The 11040-nt window shown below is 29.9% G+C and overlaps 1 protein-coding gene across 1 annotated transcript in view; it reads left to right on the forward strand.

Moving 5' to 3' along the window:
- LOC143228520 (uncharacterized) overlaps positions 1–9371 on the forward strand; it is a 46660-nt gene extending 37289 nt beyond the window's left edge. Inside the window, 3 exon segments of the mRNA XM_076459768.1 lie at positions 5147–5305; positions 8262–8405; positions 9163–9371. Of these exon segments, the coding sequence (XP_076315883.1) occupies positions 5147–5305; positions 8262–8405; positions 9163–9230 (371 nt within the window). The 3' untranslated portion in view covers positions 9231–9371.
- Positions 9372–11040: the final 1669 nt, after the last annotated feature.

The following is an 11040-nucleotide window of genomic DNA, read 5'->3' on the forward strand; positions in this document are numbered from 1 at the left end:
GAATAGATGACAAAGATGAATATTGCAAGTGCTTATTTGCATATCCCAATATTTCATCACTCCTGATCCTCCTTTCAATTTGTTCTCCATGGGATGATTTATCTGTCTTATGTACTGTCTTTCAGTTTTTCTTTCAGCCCCATATGTTTTGTCAATTGGTCAGAGCATTTGTTCGTCACTTGCATGCTCTCAGGTTGTGCTTTCCTCACTCTTTGGACAATTGGTTACTTGTTCCAAACAAGAATCCACCCACCCCACTCGTCAGCTGCTCCTGGAAGTGAAATAAGTGGGCTTTTTAATCAAATTGGAGACCTCTATTGAAACCTACCCAATATCTCTTGTTCATTTAAGTGTTTTATCTTTTTCAACACTTCTCATTTGGACCCACTCTTCTCCTCTTTGACAGTGTTCAACAGGGCTTTCAGTTTTCCATGCTCTTACTGTTCTCTGTATAAAAGTTCAGTTCAGTTAAAAACAAATTCAGGTGGGACTAACTGGAGAAAGAATTATAAGCTGCATTAGATGTAGGAGTAAACCAAAAGTGAGTTCATAAAAAGTTTGATTTAGTTAAAACAAAGCCAAAGACTTACAAATTATGCATGATAGGTTTTATCTATACTTTTTGACACTTGGAATAACTAAGAAGTACATAGAATTATATAAAAATAGTTTTGTTTTGCATAGAAATGCATTTGAAATGATTTTACGTGTAACAATTATGCCTAGTATTCTCAAGTACACATACACCATTTATGTGTTTAATAGTTTGAAACAACAACCTGTATTGGAAATATAACAAATACAAAGTATTGGAGATCATTCTCATCATAAACTGAGTTGTACATCAATTACTGGCTGGCAATTACCTATAATTTGGAACTACTATTGAACTGAAAATTATTCCAGTCTAATTTTATTAATCAACCTCAACAAAGATTTTAATGTATTGAAATTTGGAAGTGGTTTCCAATAAGATGTTTGTACAGGAATAAGGAATGTATTGAAATTTGGAAGTGGTTCCTAATAAGTTATTTGTACAGGAATAAAGAGAAGAATAAGTTTTAGTAACAACAGTAAAACAACTCAATCTCAGTTGTTGGATGATAGAAATAAAACCTATCTAGAGCACAGATCTTTGTGCTTGTAACATCAAATCTTGTGTATAAGTACTGACATAAAAAAAGTGTTGACAAGTGAACAAATAAGTGTCTTTAATTTTCAGTGATAAAGATCTTTATGTTAAAATGGACAAGATATACATGAAGTATTCCTAATTTTGGCTGGTTAATGAATTTGTGTCATTTTTTGGTAACTCTAAATATCTGCTTCTCTGAGCTACTTATTATTACATTCAACTTTTGCAAATTATCAGTTAACATCAATGATTTTTGTTTTAAGTTTTAACTTTAATGTTAATTTTGCTCAAAATTATGTTTTAGAAATTATATACTTTTTATGAAGTGTCAAAGAATAATTTGATTAGCAGCTTAAAGGGTAAATGGGTTTATTTCATAGTGTTATTGGTTTGTCAGTAATTACTTTTAAGAAAAGAAATATATAGGTATTACATTCACCTTGGGGTAGGTGATATGCCCACTCAAAGGGGCACTAAAATCAATATTACATTATTACATGTCAATACTACAGGGACATAAATCAATATTACATTATTACATGTCAATACTACAGGGACATAAATCAATATTACATTATTACATGTCAATACTACAGGGACATAAATCAATATTACATTATTACATGTCAATACTACAGGGACATGGATGCAGAAGACAAAGTTTGCACAAGCCACAATTTTGCCTAGATATTGTTATATATTTAGCTTTAGTTAAGTTCAAACACTGAATACCAGAATAGAGGTTCCAGGGGTGAAGCCTTTGGTTATATGAATCATGTACATTAAACCTTTTCCAAACACGAATTTCTAATACCTTTTTGTAAACTCTCAGTTGATGATTTTTGACATGATTCTTCATGTATTTTGAATAAAACATGAAATGTTTAAGTATAAAACTATGTGCACCTTGTACCTGATAAATTGTACAGCTGTACAGGAAGAAGAAAAGGGGGTAATGTAAGATATATATTTAATATTTTATTTCAAGGTATTTAACATAGTGTCGTTTGTCCACATGTTACAGTGGCAGTAGTGCAAAACTATCTAGTAATGTCTATGGGCCAGTTTGGTAACTTTAATATTCAAGTAAAAATTGTAGACTTAGTAAAAGAAAAACACATTAGATTACTAGGTTGTCAACCATTGATAGTCTTTGTGCTTGTGTTCAATATTTGACTGAGATTATGGAAATAAAAAGCAATTGAACTGCTTTTGAATAAATGTAATTAATAGTATTAATAATTATAATAATAAAAAGAACAACACTTGTTTAAGTAATTCATTCAGTGATATTCTAGAATAACATGTAGAGCAGTGATGGGCAACTTTTTTGCTGAATGGGTAAATTTATGACAACATATAAGTGCAAAAGACACCTTATATTTTATCAGTAATATTAAATAATAATTGTGAACAGTACATAGTTATCACAGTTATATTTATTTCCAATATTATTAAGGGCACTAGTTGTTTTTTGGGTTGTTGGTGCTGTTATGAGTAGTAATTAATCAATATAATCTATTACCAGTTAGTGTTTTCAAGTATTACAATTTTGAATTAGTTCATCTGTCCAGTTACCAAAATTATGATTAAATTTATTACTGTTTATGATTATTCCAACAATCTAGTAATATAAATATTTCCAAGAGGAATTTTCAGTATCATTTGCTATTACTTCAACTTTGTTGATTAATTTCACAACTCATGAAAATAATCAATTAATCAAAGTTAGGGTGTCCCATTAAAACTGTCTTTGATTATTCCAGCTCTCGAAGTTGTTGAAATATTACTAGTATATTTGTTTATTAATCAAAGCTACACAGTGGGTTGTCTGTGAACTGTCCACTTCAGTTATTTAAACCCATTTTTTAACATATGTTTTGTCTTTTTAATCATCTTATTTGAGAATAATTGCTTAGTTGAATGTGATTGATTAATGAGCCCAACAGTTAACAAATTAGCAAATTGGACTGATCACCAAGCTCAAGTAATGAGAAGATGGAGGTGAAATAGATTTCCATCTGTAAGCAAATTCCTTTTGTTGGACTTGAGGTGTTCCATTGTTTAAAGCAGGCATTCAGAGAGGTATATTCTTATTTGAAGGACTCCTTTTTGAGTTCTGGAAGTTTTGATCTTGGAATAATTTTTATGAAATCAGTACTACTTGCTTCAGAATATTTTGCACCTCAAACTGTGAAGTAACCAGAAGCAATTGTCCTTGACAATAAATGGACTGATGAATAATTTGTAATTGCTTTCTTTAAATTTTATATTCTGAGAAATATTCATTAAATGCCTAAAGTTGTTAGTGGATGTCACTGGCATATTTACTAAAATCAGCTGTCTTGTCATTCTTCCTTGATGATTCTGATAGAGTAGCTTTCCATGCAAATTGCTTGTACAAGTTTTTATTAACTTGCTCAATAAAATGAAAAAAAAAGCTTAAACAGAATATTTCTAAATAAGAAAAGCTCCTTGTATATGCTTTAAAACTTGGCTAAGTATAAGATAAAGTTTTATGAGTCAAAACACTTTATGAGTCTAGATTTTACCATATTTCCCACTTTGACTATTATATTCATTACATAGCTAAATTCAAAGTTCTTTCCTTATAAGGAATCTTGCTGCAAAATATAATGAATTGTTGCACAGGCAACTACACTATGCTTCAATAAAGCAGTGAGACTTATGCTTGTTACAAATAGCAGTTACACTGCATTTAACTGTCTCACAAACTTTTCCTAAACCACCAAGTTCATTCACTGCATGTTAAACAGCATTAAAAGTGCTAATTCTCTGATAATATAATGCATTGAAATCCTAGTAGCTTTTCATTCATCTCAAACATACACTAGTAGTTGACTGGCATCATTAATGTCTGTGCTCTTGTGTTAAACTGATTAGGAGTAGACATAGTTGTTCAATATTTTCTTTATTTTTCCATTTTTCTCACAACATCTGAAATTCATTTTATCACTGTATAAAACTTTATAAAATTATCAGCTTCTTTCTCATCTCCAACACCTTTAGACATTTTAGCAGTGAAGAATTTCATGAACTCCCCCTCTATGTGGTTTTCTTTACTCTTCCTGTATATAGGCTCACCAGGTGTCATTCACAGACAGTTGGTTTATTTAAGTTTTTGTTGTTTTTTTTCACATAAACCCCTGTTGCTTCTGTATCTTCAATTTCAATAATTGATCTGAAATTAAAGAGTATTAACCTTCATGTATGATGTGATTGTGTGGTGAGTAATACAATGTCATTTCACATTAAATTCCTTCATAATGAATAATGCTTGAAAAATGCATTAAATATGCAGATTTTCTCTTGGCCTCTTTTAATGAAAAGATAGTCCCACTGTTTATTACATTCTCCCTTCTCTGTGTAAAGTTAACTTTTAGAATGCTGTTTTATCCTGTGCAGTCCATTCAAGTATCGTCATAATTAATCTAGTTATTAACAAACATACAAGTCCCAGAAAACTAATGGCCAGTGAAACTACACTTCATGAGATTGTAGCATTATTGAAATTGCATTTACTCAGTACTACATTAAAAGGGGAAAGCCTTTAACATAGAATTTCATCCAATTCAGTGTTTCTTTAAAATAGTGAACAGGCAGGTCCATGAGCTAATTATGTTAATGAACAACTGAGTCTTTCTTTGGATCAGGTTTGTTTTAGGGTTTCATTGGTCATTTACTTACTAATGAATTATAGAAGAAAGCACTTAATTACCAAAAACTATGCCAGGCAAACATTTATAATAATAGCATAAAATTAAATAAAGTAATCAAATTTGTTTTTAAGCTCATTTTACGAAACTTGGTTTCCATAAAATATAAATATGCAACTTAAAAGTAATTCTCTGTTTTGCTCTGTTGAAAAACTCCAAAAGTGAATTTAAAAAAATTAGGCCAAAGAAACTGACCATGAATATTTGAAAATGTCATTAATATAAAAGTTTTTAAATTGTTTTTTTATGTTAAATTGAGTAAATTTTCTTTCAGGTGAATCCAAAGGATCACATGACACAGGAGAGAATCGGACAGCAACTAATCCTAGGCTTTCTGAGCATTCTTCCAGTAGCCCACAAATCACTTCTGGGTCTACCAATAACTCTTTAAATGCTCCAAGATCACCTAGGTATAATTTTTATGTTTCTTTAGGTAAGTTTTGTTTAGGTTTTATCAGATTTCAGCATCTTGATGCTTTTTGTCAAAATACTACTTGTATGTTTGATTTTGTTATGTCTCTGCATAGTTATATGTCACAATGTATTTATTTATTTAGACTAGTTTTAGAAATTATAGTATTTTAAAGAAACATATATTATGATTTTTAGCAATACTAGAGGGAATCTAGTTATCACCACCCACCACCAACTCTTTGGTTATTCTTTTTACCAATGAATAGTGTGATTGAATATAATTTTATAACACCCCTGTAGCTGGCTGTAAGGGCAAGCATGTTTGGCATAATGGGGGTTCGAACCTGCAACCCTCACATTAAGAGTCAAGCTCCCTAACCACCTGGTCATGCTGCACCTTTAGTGTTAATGTATAGTCAGTGTTTTAATAAAATAAATAACTTTTAACCCTTAGAAGACAGCATAGGCTATTCTGTACATAGCTATTCTATGTTAGGCTATTCTGTACATAGCTATTCTATGTTAGGCTATTCTGTACATAGCTATTCTATGTTAGGCTATTCTGTACATGTGATAACAACTTGCAGTTACTTTCAAATTAAATAAAACGATTTTGTTATTAATTTATATAACACGGTTAACATAAAAGTTTAGTTTATAGTTCAAATTTTTGAACGTTTTATTTTCTTTCAAAAGAAAAAAAATCTTAAAATGTATCTCAGTGTTCACCTTTATTGTCATGTGACATATGAACAATTTCAAATTTTTACCTTTTTATCCAATATAACTTCAAAATCTTAACACTTGTTCTGTTTATTTTGTTTTAAACATAACATATAAACAATTTTAGTCCAATGTACAATTTGAATATCATAACATCTTTATTTACTTGAGGTATTAATGAAGTTTCCCAACCCATGAAGCCCTACCCCTCTGTCCTTAATTTTCAAAACGATGTCAGTTTATTTGATGTTTTTTACCAATACAATTAGTTTATTTTTAAATTGCAAGTTTCAAACAGTATTTTTAAAATTGACAGTGATGTATGTTAACAAGATATGATTTTCTTATCTTCGTGATAAGGGAATTTGGTGCTCATAATATTTAACAATTTTTATAACCTAGTTATATCTCACTTAGACAGTTAAATTATATTTGGTTTTGGGATATTGTATTTTACTGAATTATGTGTTATTTATATTTTAAAATGTATACCTGAAAGGTGAGTTGTTGTTTTTCTGCCAAGAAGCTAGAGAATATTCTAACAAGGCTTAGTTCACAAGGGGACGAAGTTAGAGAATATTCTAACAAGGCTTAGTTCACAAGGGGACGAAGTTAGAGAATATTCTAACAAGGCTTAGTTCACAAGGGGACGAGTGCAGTACATGAGTGTGTGGGAAAATGGTAACATGTTTGCCTTGCATTTCATGCTTGCATAAACTACATGTTTTATATGCTGGGTAACAAAACGTTAAAATTAAAATTAAGCTATTTGAAAAGGTAAGTTGCAGAAACTGTGAATTAACATAAACTCCTATTTAGTAAACATTAATTACTGAAAGGAAATAATTTTATTTAATTATTTTCAAACTTTCTTTACAGTTTCATTGTACATTGATGATTCATCTATAGTCATTGTTAGAAAGAGTATAATAACAGATGAAATACAAACTTTTGCCTTAATAAAACTTTTAATATTTATTTAAAGGGTTCAAGAGGTTAAGAAATTTAAAAAAGAAAATCAGATGAAGGAAGTACTTTTGTTCTTAGCAGTGAAAATCGCATTGTATTCGAGAGTATTTTCAGCCTGAGTTAGACTGACTACATAACACTTAATTTACAGACAGTTTTGATAAACAAAAATACTTTATTAAAAAAATTAATTTTTATACTGTGTACAACAGATTTTTAATGTTTAATAAAAGTAAAAACTTGTCAGACTTCATGAAAAATACATTTAGTAAATTTGTAATTATAATAAACATTCAAGTGTAACATCAGAGAAACAAGGGTGGTTGTTCAGTATCAACAGCATTTAAGATTGTTACTTGTCGTGTTAATGTGACAAGAAAAAAGTTATTTCAAAATTAAGATTTGAGAACAATTTTTATGTTTGTGAAAATCAGTTACCCATTTTTAAAGCGTTCATTAAATTTCTAAAGTATTCTTACTAAGGTTTTGTTGTGGTATGGAAAATCAGAAATTTGCAGATCATATTCAGGTAAACCTGGAATGTCATCCAGGATAACTGGTGATCAGGAAAGTATATTTTGAAGAGGGTACCTGTTTCAGTGATGTCGAGAAAACCCACTTGTAGAGAAATATATATGCAAAAACAACTCGTTTGGGTTGAGAAAATATTTTACGTAGAAGAGCGAACAACGTTTCGACCTTCTTCGGTCATCGTCAGGTTCACGTTGTTCGCTCTTCTATGTAAAATATTTTCTCAACCCAAACGAGTTGTTTTTATATATATATTTAGGATACCTGTTTGTTTATATTTTATTTTTATGTAATTTTTGGGCTACAAAACAGCCAGACTCCCAGAACTGATTAATGTATGATGTATCATAGTGCTATGATAAATAAATGCATGCACATTTCTCATTTGATTTACAGTTATTGATCATGCAAAAGGACTTGTATCAGTATAATGCTGTTGTTATTCAAAATGACACTCCTTTTATAATTTTATACAAAATGTGTTTGTGTGTGTATGGGGTTACCTGAACATCTTACAGAAAGTGTTAGTGTCAAAATCAGTGAATGATAAAATGAAAATGCTAAAGTCTTCCTCCTACCTTTACTGAAAAGTTTTTTGTTTTTTTTTGTAAATTAAATGGAAAAGTTGTGAAACTCTCTTTATAACTATAGGCAGCTGTGCTTGTATTAGTAGTTTATGATCTGCAGGATATATTTTGGTCACGATTAATTTTGTGTATGTATTTTAAATAGTAACCCAAATGTCTTTTTAGATGATTGCACTGATGCTGATAAAAGAATAGCAATTCTTCAAGAAAGTTTAACAGAATTAAGAAAGACCTACATGGCCTTGAAAGCGGAAGTAGCCCTAATTGATCGACGAAGAAAGAGAGCTAAGAAGAAAGAGAGAGATGCAGGTAAGACTCTCTAAGACTTGGAAGGTAAATATAAAGAATTAGACATTTTTCATAATTTTAGTACATAATGGGTGTATGTTGTAAACAGTTTTCTTGTCAGAATGCATCACAACACAAGTAATTTTAAGGTTCATTATGCCCTTGGGAACGAAAAGGAATTTTCAATGAAATGCCATCTTCAGATTATTTACAGGACTAGACATAAGACTGTTGTATGTTTCATTATACAGTTCTACACCAGTCATAATGTTAAGAGAAATATCTTGACTGCTGTAGAGTTGAATGTAATTTGTAAGTAATTTTGGTAAACTTTTGTAAATAGGTTAATGCTTTCAGTATAAGTTGTGGTAAAGAAAGTGTGTAACTTAGTATTAATGAGTATTGTAAGGTTGTAACTGATTATGTAATTCGTAAAACCTTATCTAACTAACACTAGAGCGTATTCTCTTTTCTACTAAACTTTATGTTCTAAAATTAATGTTTTGTTGTGGAGTTCAATGGAAATGATAACAGTTATTAGAGAGGGTGTAATAAAATCATTTGTGTGGTTGTTGGTTTAAGTACAACAATGTCAAGATGTGAAGTAAAAAACCACTAACTGCTGCAGAAAACATTGTGATGAATAGTTGTATAACCTAGACTTTTTTCTGTTGTAACTTATACATCAATGAACAACTAATTTATAAAGAAAACTACATTTCAACCAAAAGTTAAGTTTCCTTATTTCTAATATATAGTGCTGTATATTCTTTTGTAGCTGCAGCTAATTCAGTAACATCACCTGGGTCATGTACACAAGTTGGTGAAGCTAAGTCACCCTCCTAACCTTCTGCCACCAAGATATAACATCTTCATGGTTGTAAAGTATTGGGTCATTTATACTGACCTTGGTCATCGTTTTGTGTGGAAAGAATGGTGCATAAAAGTGTTGTCACAGTGTACATAATTAGTTAGAAGGTTTAATTACATTTCTGGACAATATTGTTAAAAGGAGTGTTTTTTTAAACAGTGATCTTAATGCTAATAAAAGCAATACATTTAGTTATACAATGCATATATGAAAGAAACTGTATTACATTACAAAAAGAGTGAGGATTGGAAAAGAGATTTATTTTGTATATTTTTATAAAACAACTCTTGTCTGTACAAAATTCTTCTCTGGAGTTTCATGTATCAGGCTGCATGGAGTATCTAAATAGAGAATGCTTGTTTGAATTCTTGGTAATGTGCTATTTTTGCGATTTCTAGATTGCAAAATGATGTTGGTAGAAACTTATTCATTTACAAGCAGACTTGAGCAATCTTTCTTTTAACATTTAAGTTGTGGTGAAAAATCTTTTTTTCTCAAATTGTAGAAAAATGTTTTAGTTGATGTTATTATTACATCTTTGTGAATGAATTTGAAACAAGTTTAATCTGGTGTTGAGAGACTAAATTATGTGTTGTATGAATAAATATATATCATTGTTTCTTAATTTTTATAAATATCTGTAACCTGGATGATTCATGACCAGATGTTTTTCTGAAAAAAATGTTGAAACAAGTAATGGGTGTATTTACTGTAAATCTTTTTATGTAATGTTTTAAGAGTTTATTCTTAGATTAACTGAACAAAAAAGATGCCAGTGGTATGCTATGACATCGTCAATTTGTGTGGTTTGTATTTAGATATCATAACTTACAGGAAACTAGGAACTGGTGCTGAAATTAAATCAGTGGACATTTTTTAAACCTAAAATTTTTTAATACTGCTGTAACATACTGCATATTTTGATTTGTGAACCAGTAAATTTGTGTCAGTTAAACTGCATGTACCAGTTAATTTGTGTCAGTTAAACTGTATGTACCAGTTTATTTGTGCCTTTTATGTTTGTATTTGATTGTGTTTACTATATTGTTGAAACTTGAGGAGTCACTCATTTTTTGCTCTGTATAGCTTTTTGTTCAAATACCTTCCAGGTGACATGCCACCTTTGAAATAGTTTTGAGTATTATAATTATTTAAATTGTTTAAGTGGAGCTATAGGCTTCAAAGGGCCATGTTATTTAACAACTGTCAAAATTTTACCTTGTTTTGAACAGGAGACAAGATTTCATAAAATCTATTGTAGTTTTTGGAACATTACACTGTGTATGGAGAAGGTCATTGAACTGGTTCACATTTGATATTATTTTTCAGTAATACTTTAATGTCTCAGTATTGCCCATTTCTAAAAGATTTGAGTAAAATCTGTTTTAGGATTTTTATTTATTTTAGAAATGTGTAAAGTAATTTTTTTAATGATATCTTTGTTAAATGAATTTAAAAAATGAATTATAAATTAACTCTAGGTAATGTTATTTAGTTGGTAAAACTTTGTGAGCAACTGAGTATTAAAGGTCCAGTTTGTATAGTACTAAATGTTTTATTACAAATAATTCAGTTTACAAAAACTGGATCTAATAACTCATTCTGTATGCAGTTTTTTTCAAATGAGATCAGTGAAAATGTAGGATACACATCATACCTGTAAGCCTACAGCCTTCAGTATTTTCTTTTGAGGTATTGTTTGTAATTAGAGTAAGAAAATGTCTATCTTGAATATGTATTTGACATTTTATATTGGAACATATATGAAAATAATTTAAAACATTT

Source organism: Tachypleus tridentatus, chromosome 1 (genome assembly GCF_004210375.1).
Source record: "Tachypleus tridentatus isolate NWPU-2018 chromosome 1, ASM421037v1, whole genome shotgun sequence".
Classification (NCBI taxonomy): domain Eukaryota; kingdom Metazoa; phylum Arthropoda; class Merostomata; order Xiphosura; family Limulidae; genus Tachypleus; species Tachypleus tridentatus.